We start from the raw sequence: 18,452 nt of genomic DNA, 5'->3' as shown, positions 1-18,452 counted from the left end.
TTGCAGGTGGAAGTATCCTGGTGCAGAGGGTCCTGGGGTCTGTAAGAAAGTAGGCCGAGCAAGCCAGGAGGAACAATAAGCAGCTCCCCTCCAGAGTCTCTGCATCCATCAGCTCCTGCCTCCAGGTTCCTGCCCTGCTTGAGTTCTTGTCCTGACCTCCTTTGATGGTGAACTGCAGTGTGGAAGTGCAAGCCAAATAAACCCATTCCTCCCTAAGTTGCTTTGGTTCTCTGGTTCATCACAGCAATAGTAGCCCTGACTAAGACAAGGAGGGACATCATGCCTAGCTGTGCTCCTCCGGGCCCACCCACTTTGAGCTGTGTTTTCCTCATGGATCTGTGAGTTTCCGATAACTTGCTGACCTGCTGTTCCTTGAGAACTGGGCCTCTTGCAAGACAAGCGTGGGTTTCACTCTGGGTCTGTGCTTGGGAAGTGACCTCAGCTATGGCCCTGGCCAAGCTGCCTTATTTCTGCTCCTCTTTGGTTTTACCTACCCTGGATGTGATGCAGTCTCAAGGTTCCCGCGCAGCTAAGGGGTTGCTTTATCCCAGTTAACGGCACGGTCGGGGCGCCCTCTAGTGGCTGCTATTGGGAAATGTTACTGCCTAGGACAATTTAGGATGATTCCCAACTTCTAAGCACACTGGGTTAAAGGTAAAAGGTTAAGGTAGTAGGTCTTAGGATTCTGCCTAATCATTCTCCCAGCCAGATGTCTCCATTTTATAACAAGACACTAAAGGCCAGATATGGAAAGTCCACCCAGCAAGACTTTCCGGAGCTTGGCAGTTGGCCACATTTATTATGCTGATGTCTCACTCAGGGGCAGCAGGTCTTCCAAAGTCCAACTTTTGTTCCTGATCACTATCTCGTCTCTGGATTGCAGGTAGGTCTTGCCTCTTCTGAGCACTCAGTAGCCAGCTGGCTCCCCGCCCTTCCTGGAGTCTGAGGCAGCTGCCCAACCATTGGCTGTTCGGACGACAGCCTGAACCACGGCAATGAAGGTGGGCGTGACCTCCATGTAGTGGTTCCGAGTCTTCAGGCCTTCAGTCACCACCTGGGGGTGAGAGGGCAAAAAGAGTCTTAACAAGGCCATGGATGTGGCCGAAACCAGACCTGTATGGTCATGGGCCTCACAAGCCCAGTGAGTGCTACTACCAGTCAAGTAACCAGGAAGCACTAGAGAGAAGTACAATCACCTCTATCTCAGTCCAAAATGGCGACCCTTTGCTCCAAGAATCTCAGAATGGGACTGTCTGAGAGCTGTCTCTTCCTGTCTTCTATTCCTCTCTAGGGCTGGGATTAAAGGCATGCACCACTACTGCCCAGTTTCTACAGCAAACTAGTGTGGATACTGGGATTAAAGTTGTGTGCCACCACTGCCTGGTCTGTGAGGCTGACCAGTGGGGCTGTTTAACTCTCTGAACTTCAGGCAGGCTTTATTTATTAAAACACAAATAAAGTATCACTACAGTAAGGTCTCCTGGGACAGGCTGTTGGGCTGTCACTGAGCAAGGGCTCAAGATGACCCATGCTGAGGTCCTGGGGACCATATGCCTTGGACAGCAGATAGTAGCCACTCTGCTCTGGTGACTCAGAAGAGGCCAAGTCCCCAGTCAAGGATGACCTCTAATCCCACACCATGATTCTGTTTCCTCGGCTCTTGGCCCACCTGATCAATGTCCTTCTCTATTGTCATTGGCCCACCTGATCAATGTCCTTCTCTATTGTCATTGGTCTACCTGATCAATGCCCTTCTCTATTGTCATGCTCAGCCTACCTGATCAATGTCCTTCTCTATTGCCATCAGTCTACCTGATCAATGTCCTTCTCTATTGTCATCGATCTACCTGATCAATGTCCTTCTCTATTGTCATCAATCTACCTGATCAATGTCCTTCTCTACTGTCATCAATCTACCTGATCAATGTCCTTCTCTATTGTCATCAATCTACCTGATCAATGTCCTTCTCTATTGTCATCGGTCTACCTGATCAATGTCCTTCTCTATTGTAATGGTCAGCCTACCTGATCAATGTCCTTCTCTATTGTCACCTGTCTACCTGATCAATGTCCTTCTCTATTGTCATGGTTGGCCTACCTGATCAATGTTCATCTCTATTGTCATCAGTCTACCTGATCAATGTCTTTCTCTATTGTCACCTGTCTACCTGATCAATGTCTTTCTCTTTGTCATGGTTGGCCTACCTGATCAATGTCTTTCTCTGTTGTTGTGGTGTTGGGCAAAAGTTGGTTGTGCAGCCGGGGCTCCTCTACAGCTCTCTTCACATCATAGCCAAACCACAGGTTGTTGATGATGGTCTGCAGGGAGAGGGCAGTCAAGAGGTCAGCACAGCCCCGGAACAAGGGCAGGGAGAGGAGCAGGAAGGGTTGGGCCCAAGGCATATACCAGTGCGGTGGATGTAGTGATCTGTGTGCCTCCTGAGGCGCCCACCACCATCTGCACCTTGCCGTCCTTATCCACGATGATTGACGGACACATGGATGAAAGTGGCTGCTTCCCTGTAGTCCATAGGAGGAGACGGAGAGGGTGGTTGGTTGCCAGTCAGGGCACCAGCCCCCTCCCAACTCAAGTCCTTTATCCCAGGATTCCCACCCTGCACCTGGCTTGATGAAGTTGGCTGGTGAGGGGGACACCCCGAACTGGTTGCTGAATTGGGGTGAGCTGAAGTCATCCATCTCATCATTAAATAGGATACCACTGACCCGAGAGAGTATCTTGGAGCCAAAACTGAAAATCGGGCCAGATCAGATAACAATAGACATACAACCCAGCCATCTCCCACCTGGTGCCCACCCTCACCAGGTCAAGAGCACTCCCTAGGAGGCCAACCCCAGGCATGCTATCAAGGGGGAGCCTCTGTTTCCCAACATGAAAGAGGGAGGCCCTGATAGGAAATAAAGATAGCCCCAACCCCTGCCAATGTCCCAGTACTGCCCAGCAGCCGCACAGCCCCTACTAGAGATTGATGGTGCTGGTGGCAGACACGGCACTGCCATCCTCCGAAACCACAGAAAGGTGAGCAGTGCCGCCATCGTCAGGAATGTAGAATTCGGGCTCGTAGTACTCGGTTGAATGAGTGGTTCCATCAGAGATCTGGGCTCGAAGCTGAGACGCGTAGAACTCTGAGCTCATGTTGCGAATCACCTGCCGAGACCCCAGAGCTGGCCTGAGGAGGTTCGGAGGAAGGAGGGTGGAGGGAGTACATACGACAGGGCTGTCCCGGCAAGCCTCCAGAAGCCCCAGGCGTGGATCTGACCGCAACTTACCTCTATGCTAAACCAGGACCTCCCCAGCACCAGGGACAGCACCTCCTAAATCCTGTCTGACGCCCTCATCCTAACCTCCAGCTGGTGTCTGCCCAGTCCTCGAGCCTCTGGACTCTCGCCATGATCTTACATGATCTGTGCAATTATGCATGGGACTTGTGCCACGTGCTCAGAGCTGAGGACTCAACAGGGAAGAGACCCATGGGTCTTGCCTCCATGGAAACAAAAGGCCAGAAAACAGGGATGGAAGGGAGGAAACTGAAGGCATTTTGTTACCCTGAAAGAGCCCAGAATGAAACCTAAAAGGTCAGTGCAAAGACCCTGGACAGTGAAGAATAATGGATGCAGGGTGTTAGCTAGCATGCACCCATTATGTAAGGTCTCATTGGTCTATAAAGAGTGACATTGGTCTTTAGACGCTTGGGGTAGAGGAGTAAGCAGGTTGGGAAACATTTCCACAGGGTCCCTCTGGAGGCCATGGAAAATGCTGCGGACAACCAGACTGAAGAGAAAGATGCCACTGTGGTGGGAGAAAAAGAATAGAGGATGTCCTTGAGGTCTTTGACCTGGAGTTGCCATTAGCTGGGAAATGCCAGAGGAGCAGATGCAGGGGGCAGGTAAGGACTTGCTTGCTTTGGGGCACACACCCACAACACACTGGAGAACATGGCTTGGGGAGATGGGCCCACAAACACTTTCATATGTAAAATTTACAGGCAAACAAGACACAAACACAGCATGGACACACGATGGCCAATGAAGCTTAGTGGCAAGAGAAGACAGGGAGGAAGAGGAAATGAAGGGGCTGCCAGGAAGAAAGGGACACTTGGACCTGTAAGGTTTAGGCTAAAGGCCAATCAGGTCACTCCCCTGCAGCTGCCTTTCCCTGTCTCCCTAGCCTCTCAGCTATTGACAAATTCCCTATTAAGAGTCTATCTGTACTTCTGTAACAGGCTCCCCAGGTATCCAGACTCTAGGAATAAGATGCTAAACCCCAGACTACATTCAGTTAAAGCTGTCCTGGCAGCTTTCTCTAGCTCCACCTACTAGCCGACTCTGAGGTCCCTGTCACTATAGTGCAAGGCCAGACACCCTACCTGCCTGTGATTCTGTAACTCTAAGGCACTCCCCAGGTCCCCAGGTTCTAGAATGGCAGGTGCCATTCTCACTCCTCCAGTGCAAATGTACAGAGCCCAGGCGGACAGACACTGGGGCATCCTACCGGTATAATGGGTCCATCTTAACTAACTGCACCCCTCCTTCACCTCCACCACGTCATCTAAGTTTTACACTAGCAAGGCTCCTTTCTCTCTTCCTCACCATGCAAAATACCCTGTCCCCCCTTCCCCCATAGCCCTAAAACATTCTTGTCTGGGCAATCTCAAACTTTCTCTTTTCTCTCCACACTCCACCACGCTCTCACTGGCATAAAATAAATCTTATGGCCTCGCGGGTCATGGTGGCACAAGCGTTGAATTCCAGCGCTCAGAAGGCAGAGGCAGGCAGATCTCTGTGCATTTGGGTTTGGGCACAGCCACAAAATGGTCTTCCAACAAAAAAAGTACTTGTGGCAAAGTATAAGGGGTGGTTGGATGAACACTGCACCCAAAGATACTGAGACCCTGGTGTGGGGGCTCCACTACCAGCAGATAATGAGTCATGTGACCTTGGGGTTGACTTCCCACTCCATGTGTGAGGAAGCCCTTGCTGCTCGTAGGAAGTGCACCCTGGACCGTGGCGTGGTTAACCCATTCAGGGGATGAGAGTGGGGATAGCAAACGAGGTGGAAAAGAGAAAGGAAAAGACTTGTATCCGAACGCTTGCAGTCAAGTGGGGGTCCAGGAAAAGCACGCCAGTGTGCACTGATGTTTTAGACCAGTTTGTCTGAGGGTACATTTTACAAAAGGGAAGAAAGTGGGGGCAGGGCTTGGTGGCTCATGCCCGTAACCCCAGTACTAAGAGGCTGAGGTAACAGGGTTGCCTTGACCTTGAAGCCATTTTGACTGCAGAGTGAGGCTCTCTGCCTTCCTCGTCTTAAGACTCCCCATTATTCCTGAAGGATGCAACCTCTCCACCTATTCCTTGCTTCTACATTGAGAGTTCTAGAATCTTCCAGGTCAAGGGCCTGAGCATGTGTGAAAGATCTGAGATAGGAACCTGGGTTTGGGGGGGGCGGGGCTTGGAGAGGAGCTAACAACACACCAATTATCCATTCTCAAGTCTACTTTCCTCAGTTTCCCCTGCACTATAAGCTCCACAAAATGGAGGTCAGGGTGTAGTGTAACAAGTCTACCCTGAAATCAAGCTTAGTTGTATTAATGGCTTCAGAAAGCATGCACGAAGCTGGAGGTGGGGTGTCTTTCAGCGCTCACCCAGCACCCCTTTGGCAGGTCTCCCACCCACTGTGGGGTAACCCCTTACCTGAGACATATCGACAAACTTTGGGTCGCCAAGCAAGGTCCTCTTGGCATAGGCAAACCGAAAGGCCTCCACGATACGGTGGTAGGTCAGTGCCTTCTCTTCAGGGGTTGCCACGCTCTTCGGAGAGAAATTGTATCCTGAGTGGTAGCCAAGCACACATTGGTAGTCAGTTGGGGCCTGGAGGGGCTTGGGGGGTTAATGCATCTCTGAGCTATGTTCCCTACACTCCGCCTTTGGAAAAGAAATACGCAGTAACCAACAGCAGTGGCCATTTGAGAAAGATGTGGCTAAGACAAGGGCATGCCAACATGGATGTGAGGGGAGCAGCTCAAGGGTCCCAAGGTTTCGACCACTTAGACTAGCCAGAAATGCACTCTGGACAAGGCCTCTACCACCCTCTTCTTCTTCCTAAACATTTTTCCTCTTCCAGCTACTGTCGCCCCCTCCCATCCGCCATGGGGAGCCCTGCTACCCAACACTGCCTCCAGGAGGCCACAGCCATGAGGCAGGGTGGACCCTCTACCAGTTCACTGATGGAAAGATACAGGGCAAAGAGACCCAGCAAGTGCGGAGTGCCAGCAGAGTGTTCCTGGAGAGTGCCCCTGCCCCTTAGCGGGGCTAGAGAGAGAGCTCACCTTTGAGGATGTTCAAGATGAGAACCAGCACTGGCCCACTGAGTGGGGCACTGGGCACATAGAGTGTTGAGTCCCCAAGGCTGATGCTTATCGGGTTCTCAATCAGCTCAGCACGGTAGTCATTCAGGTCCTCGACCGTCATGATGCCTCCTGCATGGGACAGCAGTTCAGTGGATGCGGGGTGGCACTGTCCCATGGCTGGGGACAGCAGTTCAGTGGATGCGGGGTGGCACTGTCCCATGGCTGGGGACAGCAGTTCAGTGGATGTGCGGTAGCACTGTCCCATGGCTGGGGACAGGGCTGTACCATGTGGGACTTGGTTTACCACTGGGCAGAGTACAGGATGAAACCAAGAAATATGGTCAAGGGGTTAGGGCTGTTTAAGAAGGAAGTTGGTCACCACTGAGTAGAATGGCAGGTTTGGACCATAGTGAGGAGATGGTCTATACCAACAGAAGGGACCACGGGGCTATTACACTGGTCGCCCTGACCATCCCTGGGAGCCCTAGACACTAATGGTGCTTCCACCCATGCCAGGCCCCACAAGAGCTTCCCGATCGACCTTCTTCCGTCTCTACAGTCAGAGGGTCTTTCCCAAGTGTAGACTGCCTGCCCCTGCCCTCCTCCTTCTATGGGGCTCCTCCCTCACTAACGAACAAGAGGATGGAAGAAGACGCTGGGTTCTCTGAGGAACTGGTTCTAAGTAGGATTTGCGGAGGTAAATGTCAACATGTTAATTCCCCCACTTCATGAAACAGGACAAAAATAACGGGGACAAGGCCACAGCCAAGCCCTCAGGCTGCCCCGCCCAATGCCCCTCTAAGACCCCTCCCAGAAATTCTTCCTCAGACCTTATAACCCTCCTGGAGTCAACACTTTCGCCTTCCCCTCGGCCCACACTCTCTGCTTCATGGCCATTGTAGCTCATTTCTCACAGGTCCTCCTCCCAGAGCCTCAGTCTCTACCTCCTCCCCAGCCCCAAGGGCTACTATACTCCGCCTCCCACTCAAGTTTCCTATGCAGCCGGCCTCTAGGGATGAGCCAGGCGCTATGAATCCACACTGACCCTCCCCTGCCAAGTGCTCCCTGAGAGCGCAAAGGCCAACCTAGGCAGGAAGCACCTCAGAGCCTGGGCCCTACTCAGCGCTCTGCCTGTGAAGTTCTTCACTCAAGGCTACTCACCAGCCTCTTGGATGTCCTTCACAATCTGGGCTGTGAGGCTCCCATTGTAGAAGGCCTGGGCACCTTCCTGGGCCAGAATCTCCAACGTATCGGCTAGCCTCGGCATTGTCACTATCTCTCCTTCCCGAAGCACCTTCCCTTGCCGGCAGAACACCTCGCTGGGGCAGAGAGGCCACGTGTAAGACAGCAGATGCAGAAAACTGGGCCCATAAGACCCCACGCCGAGCCCGGGTGGGCTATTCTCTCACTTGGGGTTTCTAGGGTCCCATCTTGCTCAGGCCACAGTCAACACTGTGACTTCTGAACCAGGCTCTTGATGTGTCTTATACACACACAGTGAGAAGTTTAACAACTTAACCCCACTGAACGACAGGCTCCTGAAAAGCAGAGCACACAGCGCCCCCAGCCCCTCCCAGATTGGGCTATTTAGACTGCTCACCACAAGGCAGGTGTCTGTTCAATGATTTCCCGTTTACTGGTCAGGGCCATTCCCAAGCCCTTGCCCACAGGGAAGCCATGGCGGGCTAGCTCAATGCTTGGCTGGAAGAGGCGAGCCCAGGGTAGTCGCCCATGCCGTTGGTGTGCCAGCTGGTAGCCACGGATTTCACCAGGAACTGCCACTGAAAGACCACCTAGGAACCAGGGATGAAGGGATCAGAGTTTGAAAGACAGAGAGACAAAGACAGAGAGATAGACAGACAGAGAGACTGGTCACTCAGACCATAATCCCTACTACTAGGAGGCAGAGGCAGACAGATTTCTGTGAGTTCAAGCCTGGTCTACCGAGCTAGTTCCTAAAGCAACACAGAGAAACCCTGTCTCAAAAACAAAACAAAACAAAACAAAACAAACAAACAAACAAACAAAAAAAGACAAAATTCAAAAAGGAAAATGGGGCTGGAAAGATGGCTCAGGGGTAAAAAGTACTGCCTGCTCTTCCAAAGGTTCTGAGTTCAACTCCAGCAACCACACGGTGGCTCACAACCACCTGTAATGAGATCTGGTGCCCTATTCTGGCCTGTAGACATACATGCAGACAGAACACTGTATACATAATAAATAAATCTTTAAAAATAAATAAATAAAATTAAAAAAAGGAAAATGAGCAAAGGGCTGGTGTGTAGTTACTCTGTGGTAGAGTGCCTATCTGGTTCTGGTTTGCTCCCCAGAACCACATTTTAAAAAGCACTCTCAGCAGCAGCAGCAGCAGCACCATCACCACCACCACCATCACCACCACCACCTGCAGCAGCAGCACCACCACCACCTGCAGCAGCAGCAGCAGCAGCATCCCAGGCACTTTCCCTGGCCCATTTAATAAAGGGCCTAGAGCAGCTTGGAAGGGAAGGGTTTTGTTGCCAGGGCAGTGCTAGTGATCAAACCTAGGACCTCCTGAGCAAGGCTCCACCACTGCGCTAACATCCCCATTCTAGGCAAAGTGAAATTTAAGATCATAGCTGAGCTCCACAGGCAAGAAATGTTGGCCAAATGCTTCTTACAGGGTACAAAATGAGGAGCAGGTGGCTGTTCACTAAGGTCTGCTGCCCCAGATGAGTGGATGTGTCTTCCATATGCAAGATCCTGTATCAGGTCTACGGTTGTACGCAAGACTTGGGAAAGCCGGACCCTCTGCCCTGTGCTCAGTTCTCTCGACCACCTGGTACTTGTCCTGGCTATGAGTAATATCGATTGTCTCTGATTTGCAGCCTGGCTTTAGGAACAGTACCCAGCACTGTAAGAGGTTTCCATGGCTCTGGTTAAACAGCGAATTCTAAGCGTCTCACACCCAAGAGATTTCACTGCTATACATCCTGAGTTTCTCAAGAAATGTGAAGCCGAAGGTAGTTGTGAGAGGAGGGATCGGAAGAGGCCACACAGAAGAGGGCATCGCCCAAGAACCTTCTTCCTGGGTGCCACACCTGCCCCCACTCCTCCACCTTCTTATTCTGAAATCTACTCCAGCCCTTCTGAGTAGTATCTCCAACACTGGCTCCCGCTCACCTCCCTGAGAAGTTTGAGAAAGTCTTTTCCCCCCGCTTAAAGCCTGGTTAGAGGAGAAAGACTCTGCCGGGTGCTAGTGGTACACCAGGTGCACCTGCAGGAAAGGATAAACATGGCGACTTCTCTCCAGCCCCAGGGGTACAGGGAGGATACAAGAGCCTTCACAACAAAAACCACCTAGCAAGGGGGCAATCCCAGTGACCCCTGGGAAGCGTGAGTAATCTCTCGACATCCAGAAGCCCCCAAGAATGCCGAAAAGCATGGATGTCTGCATCCCTTATACGAAGTACCCTCCTGTGTATTTGACTGCCTGGCGATTACTCATAGTCAACAATGCCCATGGAAAGGCTATGCTGCCCACTTAACCACATAGGGGTGTTGATAAGGAATAAGCTCTGTGTGTGTTCAATATAGAAGTAATTTTGTTGCCGGGTGGTGGTGGCGCACGCCTTTAATCCCAGCACTTGGGAGGCAGAGGCAGGCGGATCTCTGTGAATTCGAGACCAGCCTGGTCTACAAGAGCTAGTTCCAGGACAGATTTCAAAGCTACAAAGCTACAGAGAAACCCTGTCTCAAAAAAAAAAACAAAAAACAAAAAACAAAAAAAAAAAGAAGAAGTAATTGGGTTTTTACAAAGAGATGTGTGTGTGTGTGTGTGTGTGTGTGTGTGTGTGTGTGTGAATACTTGACCTGAATGTACCATGGCATGGTGCATGACAGGGAATCAAGAAAGCGCATCAGATTCCCCTGGACTGAAGTTTACAGCCGGTGCGAGCCACCATGTGGGTGCCAGGAATCAAACCCGGCTCCTCTGTGACACCAAGGGTCCACTGTGATTATCCTCTCCATGTGCACACACACAGGTGGCCCAGTGTAGAATGGAGAAGAAATGAAAGAACCTACCCCTACCCTCACGATGGTGACTAACTATTCGTTATAGGAGGGTGTCACAGGTACCAGAGCTGTCCCCAGGCCTCAGACAGGTATGTATGCCCTGTGAGTGCATACCCACACCCGTGGCCTGTACGACGGCTTACCTTCTTCAGAGTCTTTCGAGCTGTTGAACATGTTGGTGGTGGCCAGCCTGGGAGCCACCTCACGGGCATTGATAACTTCAGCTTTCCCTATAAGAAGAAAGACATTGCCAGGCTGGGCTATCCCTAACCCCTCCTGTCAAAGGAACCCAGTGGTCACCCAGCTATGATGTTCTAGTCCAAGTCACTGTGTCTTGAGAGGGATGGACTGAGTCACCCACCCTTCTCACCCTGGATACTCACGTGTGGTGCTGTTGTAGATGGTGAAGAACAGGCCACCCCCAATGCCCATACTGTGGGCATTAATGAGCCCCATACACAGCAGGCTTGCGATGGCTGAATCCACCACGGAGCCACCCTCCTGTAGTATGTCCCTATGGGCGGTACATAGGAAGGTGAGAGTCTGAGGGCTTCCCAATCTTTCAGGACCACCCTGCCACCCTCTCTGGTCACCCTGCCCAAAGGATGACCAAAGAAGAACAAGCCTATACTAGGTCTTTCTGTTTTGAGACAGGATCTCACAATGCATCACGTTCACTATGCAAGCCCAAGCTGGCCTCAAACCTCAGCCTCCCGAGAGGAGAGCCGAGCTGCCGAGTTTAGCTGGCCCAGTTTTTTTGCTTCCTTGCTTGTTTGCCTATTTTAATTTTTACTGAGACAGGGTTTTATTCTAAGGGCTAAGATGACAGGTGAAACTTTTGGTTTCTGGGTTTTTGAGACAGGGTTTCTCTGTGTAACGGCCCTGGTTGTGCTGGAACTCACTCTGTAGACCAGGCTGGCCTCAAACTCACAGAGATCCACCTGCCTCTGCCTCCCAAGTGCTGGGATTAAAAGGCATGCACCACCACAACTCAGTGCCTTTTTTTTTTTTTTCAGATTTGTTTTATCTTGGACAGAGAGAGGGTGGGGGGAGTGCAGGTACCCACAGAGATCAGAGGAGGCCATCAGATCCCTCGGACTGAAGTTGCAGGCAGCTGTGAGCTACCTGATACGGGCACAGGGGAACTGGAGGCCGGCTCTTTGAAAGAGCAGTGCACACTCTGAATCACTGATCCACCTCTCTAGCTCCAAAGTTTGGTTTTGCTTTGTTTTGTTCTTTTGGGAGACAGGCTCTCACTACGTAGCTCCGGAACTCACCATGTAAACCAGGCTGGCCTCAAACTTGCAGAGATCACCACCCGCCTCTGCCTCCTGAGATTTAATCCTCCCAGGATTAAAGGCATGTGCTACCATGCCTAGCAAAGATTTTGTTTTTTGAAGATGTAGGGTTTTTTTTCCAAGCAAACAAATATACATGATTTAATTGAAAAAAGAGACTATTTTTATTAATAACATGTTTTTGTTTCTGGTTATGTCTCTAAATGAGAACTTTTACATATAATGAGATAAAAGTCTAAAAGGGGAGGAGGCTAGAGAGATGGTTTGGTCACTGCTCTTCCAGAGGACCTGGGTTCAATTCTCAACCCCGAGGCTGCACATCTCAGCTCACAGTTGTCTGTACTCCAGTTCCAGGGGATCCAATGCCCTCTTCTGACCTCCAAGGGCACCAGGCATGTAAGGGGCGCATAAGCATACACTCAGGCAAAAAAACAACCACAACCAAAAAAAACACCATCTAAAACGGGAATGGAATGGCAGCATTTTTGGGAGACAAAACTGAGAAGAGGGGCCCAAGTTGGCTGTGGGAAAATTAATTGCCTACCTCAGAGCCACCGTCCCTTTTCCCTAGACAGAGGCTACCAAGAGAGTCCAAGGAAAGAGTGGGCAGCTCCCCGTCCATCGGACCCTCTTTGCCCAGTTACGGATAGGGAACCCGAGTCTGGTCCAAGCTCACTAGCCACCGTCTTCCAGTGCACCTCGCCCTAGAGCCGGCAGACCTACTTACCGTCCAATCTCTGAGCAGCGCTTGGCGTCTGTGGCCACCGCTGCCCTAGAGTACACATGGTCGGGCTTCCTAGATGTGTAGGGCAGCCAGAAGCAGAGGGCAATGATGACAAATACCAGAACCATGGCCACCAGGCCCAGCACCACAGACCGATTCTTCATGGCTCTGTTGCCCAGGGAGAAGTAGTAGGGTCAGGTCCAGCGCCTTGGGAAGTCCCAGACCATCCCCCACAGGGCACAGTCTAAAGTCAAACCTCAGGGATACAGTCCTGTGCCTCCTTTTAGCCTTCTAGAACATGCATGGGCTGTCCAGCCCTCAGACCTTTGGCCAGGCCATTCCTTCTGCCAGAAGCTCTGGATCCCACCTTTGCTATTGCAAATCCTGTTTATCTTCAGAGCTCATTCCTGTATGGACCTCATTCCCAGCACAGACCCTCCCAAGAAGACCCTTCAGACTCCACAGGCTTTGGATAACTGCCTACAGAAGCCAAGATGCTACTGCCCTGAGATAAACTCCAAAAAGGAGAGGATACACCCCATTCCTTCTGGGTCCCCTACCCTAGCTGAGAGCCTGGCCCTGTCCACAGACCCCTAGAGTGGCCTTCCAAGGAGACCCAACAGTGCCCTGAAGTCAGTAGACTAGCTCCACAGGTCAGGACTCACCGTCCAGTAGGAGCTCCACACCTTCCCTGGGGAGGTGGCTCCTGAAAAACAGCTGTATAGACAGGCGAGCACGCCCCAGCACACTGCAGAAAACTACGGTCAGTCTTCCCCGAGTCTGCTGCAGCGGGCCACCTCCTTGGACTCCTGAAAGTCACAAAATTATACCTGAAATGGGCCCTGCACTTCCTGGAGTGCCCGATGTGATGATCTCCTTCTGCCTCTAGCTGGTTCTCGGCCTCCCATTGAACCCTGGAGCCAAAGAGACCGCCAGGCGCTTGCGTGTACGCATGACTTCGCTCAAGCGCTACCCCGGGAAAGGGTCATGGAACAGGGCAGGGAGGTGCCTGGGCATTCATGTGTAAGCCAAGGATTTGGAAGTAAGAGCGGCACGTGAACAAAGGGATCCAAGGGTTCAGGCCCTTCCCGAGGAGCTGTGGGGCTCCTTTGTACGGTGCGACCCTCACTCCCTCAATCGCAGGGGTGTTTGGAATGTGAACTGTTAAACAGCGTAATGGCTAACACCTGTAACGCTAGCGCTCTGGAAGCCGAGGGGGCAGAATTGCTGGGGATTTGAGCCCAGTATAGGTTACCTAGTGAGTTTGAGGCTAGCCTGTGCTACAGCATGAGCTACTATCTCCAGAAAAAAAAAAAGGGGGAGTGTTGGGAGAGGGCTGGAGGGATGGCTCAGTGATTAAGAGCACTCACTGGCTCCTCTTCCAGAAAACCTGGGTTCCATTCCCAGCTACCACATGGCAGTTCACTCTGATGCCCTCTTTAGGTCTCTGTGGGTACCGGGCATACTGATAGTACATAGACAAACACGCAAGCAAAACACTCATGCGCAGAAAACAAAGTAAATAAATCTTTAAAAAAAATTGGTTCCTAGCTATTTCCCCTGGGGATTTCCTTCCAGACACACAGAGAAAGAAAGTCCCATTCTTTTCTGAGGCTGGGGGGAGGAAGGTAACCCCACAAGAAGAAGAAACGCACTGACAAAGTACTGGGTGCCCTTCTCCTAGACTCCATCATTTCCTCCAAAGGGTGGCATCTACCAGAGAGCCTTTTCATGAAGTCCTGGGCTACCTCCCACTCTCTCTCTCTCTCTCTCTCTCTCATTATTCTGTCCTTTTTTTTTTTTTTTTTTTTTTTTTTTGGAGCCCTGAGCTCAGAATCAGACAGGGTATCCCATGGTCTAGGGATGGAGTTCTTGCCCTTCCCCATACCTGAGAAGAAAAATTACCAACTCCATAATAGGAGAGCTCCTGCCCTCCTCCCCCATTCCCCCCTCACACACACACTTGGAGGATTGAGTGGCGGGTGGTGTAACAGGATTTGATGCCTCATCTTATGTGGGAAAGTAAATTTGCAACTCTTGGGGCAGAGGGGAGAACTGAGCCCTGGGCAGAGGGGATGCCACCCTAAGTCCCCAGTACCATCCCTTGTAGCTCTCCCTGCCTGAATCCAGGCATGGATCTGACCTGAGGTCATACTCTCATTCCTATAATTCCTCTGGCCAGCTTGGTCCTCCAGAGGCAGCTGGAGGGTTCCTCGTATCCATCGTGGCAACCAGGCCCTGTCCCTGTTGTCCAAAGGACAGTCTAACTTTCTGGACACATACCCTGAGCCCTGGGGTGAGCCTAGGTCAGGGTCCAGGATTCTTGGTGAGAAACACTGGGGGTTTCAAGGGGTCTTAGGAGCCAGGCCAGCAACATTCATGGCTGGTACAGAACACTCCCATCCACGCAGTAGGGTAGGGAACGGCCATGACCAGTGCTCCACTCTGTGCCCTCATGCAGCTCTGATCTAACTGGGGCATCTTGGGCTTCGTTTCTCCCAGGTTTGGAGCTGTAAACTAAAAGAAGTCTCAGGGCCCCGAGGAGAGCCTTCCGTGACTACGTTATTACACACTTCACCCTTCCGTGTCCACCCACCCATCCCTCTGTCCACTGAACAGCCCTAGAAGGGCACCCGGCAGGATTTCCTCTTCCAAAGAGTCTGGGGAAGGAAGTGGGCAGCCTTGACCCCTGACCCTGCCCTCTCCTCCTGGGACAGTGCGACAGGGAAGGCTGGCCCTGCCTCCTGCAAGCAGATGTCCCAGTCCAAGCGGAAGACACCCTGCTGGAAGCCTGGCTTTTATTTCCCACCCCTCCACCCCAAGTTTTCTCAAAGATCCATTAAAGGAATGTAGAAGGCCAGAAGCGCCGGCTCTACCCAAATCAGTGTTGGGAGGGAAACTGAGGCACTGCTCCTCAAACCCAGAACCCTCCCTCTCTGTAACTCTGATGGATTTCCCAGAGGCCCTGGAGGCAATGGGACCCAAGAGAGAGACCCTCCTTCCTCAGAGGATGGTTCTGGAATGGGGAGGAAGAGGTAAAAGGATCCACCCAGGACGTCTTGGCCATAGAACTGACTGCTCCCCCTCCCCCAGAAGCAGCCAGAGCCAAGCCTGTCAGCAGAACAGCTCAGTGCCCCAACCCGGACTTGATATCAGGATCTGAGGTTGAGCATCTCCTCAGGGCAGAGGTAGGAAAGGGTCACTAGTATTCCAGGACCCGTGTGCTTACCTAATCCCAAGGGACCAGAGGTCAGCTAAGGGGTGCCCAGTGTCCCATAAGGGCAGATGGAGGCTTCTGAGTGGGGTGTGGAGTAGGGAGTCCTCTGTAAGAGGTCCAGCCTGGCCGGGAGAATGGTCAATATTGACGGCAAGGCAGCAAGGAGGCGCAGCCTAGGCTTGTCACCAGGTGACTAAAGTTCACACAGCCCCAGGAGGGCCCTGGGTGGGGAGGTGGGAGGTGCTAAGAGCCTGGGAAAGGGGCTCCCCTTTCTCGGATTCGGTCCCCTCCAAAGGGCAGAGGCCACCTGTGAGCCCTTCCAGAAAGCCCACCAGGACCCTCTGTGACTGTAGAGACAGACACAATGTCCTTGAAATGTTCCTGAGGCAGTGGAATAGAGGTGCCCCCTGGCACTAGACCATAGCCCAGATCTAAGAGGTCTTGCTGTACTTTACTGGTCAGTGACAGAGGTGTGTTCCTGGAACAGAGCCTAAGGCCTCAGCGTCCAGACCGGTTCAACTACCAATCAAGGAACATTAGCTCTACAGGCTCAATCAATGACAGGAGCAACCTAGAAAGACAAGACCTAGAGAAGGCCCGACCTGTTCTAAAGTCACACAACCCGGAGGGCAATCCTGCCACCGATTCCTGCCCCAAATTGCTGCATGTCCCTGACAAGCTCATCAATGAAGTTCCAACTAGACCCAGTTGTAGGTCTGCCTCAGGGGCATCCTAATCCCTCCTGGTCCCCATTGGCCAAGAGGAACAATTCCCTGACTCCAGCACTCAGTATGGTGGATTCCCTGTATCCATTAGTATACAAACCTCACATGCCTAGAGATGCTGATGGCTGCCATGGTGCTGGCGCAACCCCTCCAGACACCCCCCACATCACACACATGCATCCTGTACACATACATACCACACACATGTACACACATGCACACACACTAACAGACACACACATACTGCACACACATATACATCACACACCAACACACATCACACATACACCCCGAGCTGAATCTAGGCCAAGTAAAGCAGATTCCCAAGATGCAGCACAGAAGTAGGTACAAGAAAGACAGACCGACAGCCAGACCGGAATGTCTCTGCTAATCTTGCTTGTCCACTGGAGTGTGTGGGCTGCTATGAAGTCTCAAGGCCAGAGGAGTCAAACACACCCAACCACAAGAAATGAAGTTTAATAGTGGCGCATGCCTTTAACCTCAGCATGGGGCGGGGTGAGGGGGGCAGAGTCAGACTGGTCTTCGTGAGTTCATGGTCAGCCAGAGCTAAGTAGGGAGACACTCCAAAAGAAAGAAAGAAAACAAAAGAAAAGAAACTGAAGTTTAGCCGAAAGCAGTTTGCCTGGGAGGTCTGCAGATCACACATGGGCCAGGACACCCCATTCCACTCTGTATGTTTATAAGGACATCTGGGTACAAGAACACAGATCTCTTTGGCCTCCAAGGCCTATCTGTACTCTGACAGGACACTTACTTCTCCCAAATCTAAAGTTAGGATCTGCCTGAAGTTTGCTGCCCAAACTGGTGTTGACAGTAGAGGATCAGAAAACACACTTACAATCCCCTTACACACACATCTATACCCCCTTACACACATGTCTATATCCCATTACACACACCTATACCCCTTATACACACACATACACACACACACACACACACACACACACACACCTATACTCTTCCAATGACTTGAAAAGTACTGCTTGCTGGGAACCTGATGAAAGAGCTTAAAACATCTAAGCACAGACCTAGACGTGACAGAGCAAATAATCCATTGCACAACGCTCCCTGCCCCACCCCCAGCCCAAGCCCAGAGAGGGGCAGGCAGGACTGGAGGGCGCTAGCCTGTGGAAGGCTGACCATCATTCCTGCCTGGACTGTCAGCCCTTCTTGGGTCTCAGCTACTTCACTCTTAATCCCAAATCCGCTTCCGGTGAACCACGGCCCAAAGTCTTCTTCTGAGGAGTCTGCAACCCCACCCTGAAACCATTAACAACCACCCTACATTTGGAGAAGAATGAGAGGAAAGCCTGGGCAGGCCCCCTCAAGCCCGACTGTCAGGTAAGAAATAGGGCTCTGCCTACCTGTGTGAACCCACAGGGACCAGGGCACGGGAGCCTGCTGCCCCGTTATCCAGAAGTGTGGTACACTCCTGCTGCGCAGGTGGCTACAGGGAGGTTCTGAGAGGATCACCAGAGCCCCCAGAGTGGCATGGTAGAGCCAGGGGACAAAACCAAGTCTTCATACATTCTTGGGGGGTCCCCAAGTCTATTTTGCCCCACCTACGGTGTCCAGCAGCTCAGAGAGGGTGAGGAGGGCTTTGTGGGGGTCACACAGCAGCTGTGGCACAGCCAGACATGTGCTGCGTTCAGTCCCGGTTCCACACGGTCCCACAGCAGCGGAAGACTAAGTCCCCATCCCCAGCTGTGACCCAGCTCCTCCCTTCCCTCCCCCAGCCAGCCTGGGTTGGGAGGAGGTTTTAAAGGTACAGGAGCTACTCCAGGTAGAGAGAGGGTTGGCTCCAAATCCAATCCCTGAGGCCATGTGACCTGAAAGGGCTGTGGACAGCTCAGAGCCTGGGAGGCTCCCAAGGAAAAATCTGAGCCCGAAGGGACAGGTAGACCTTAAAGAAGAGAAGGGACAGCTATGGATTCTGTGTTCAAGTAGGGGTCACATAGAGCTGGGCTACAGCCAGATGTCCTAACCTAGTAGAAGTTATGACTGAAGTCCTCTGAGGCCCCACCAGATCTAAGGAGTCTTACC

At 51.9% G+C, this 18,452-nt stretch overlaps 1 protein-coding gene across 1 annotated transcript; it reads right to left on the bottom strand.

The window, feature by feature from the left end:
• Window positions 1-798: 798 nt before the first annotated feature.
• Ggt1 (gamma-glutamyltransferase 1) lies at window positions 799-18,077 on the bottom strand. Its single transcript, XM_057751976.1, has 14 exons — window positions 17,774-18,077; window positions 13,109-13,252; window positions 12,447-12,611; window positions 10,805-10,935; window positions 10,565-10,651; window positions 7,966-8,158; window positions 7,527-7,684; window positions 6,345-6,494; window positions 5,710-5,846; window positions 2,979-3,166; window positions 2,622-2,749; window positions 2,408-2,520; window positions 2,206-2,319; window positions 799-1,054 (listed from the first exon to the last, which is right to left on the bottom strand). The coding sequence occupies exons 3-14, from the start codon at window positions 12,605-12,607 to the stop codon at window positions 908-910; spliced, it is 1,707 nt and encodes a 568-aa protein (XP_057607959.1). The 5' UTR covers window positions 12,608-12,611; window positions 13,109-13,252; window positions 17,774-18,077; the 3' UTR covers window positions 799-907.
• Between the last annotated feature and the right edge of the window lie 375 nt (window positions 18,078-18,452).

This window comes from Chionomys nivalis, chromosome 19, assembly GCF_950005125.1.
Source record: "Chionomys nivalis chromosome 19, mChiNiv1.1, whole genome shotgun sequence".
Taxonomy (NCBI): domain Eukaryota; kingdom Metazoa; phylum Chordata; class Mammalia; order Rodentia; family Cricetidae; genus Chionomys; species Chionomys nivalis.
Note: the sequence above shows the minus strand (reverse complement) of the source record. Positions and strands in the feature narration are given on the sequence as shown.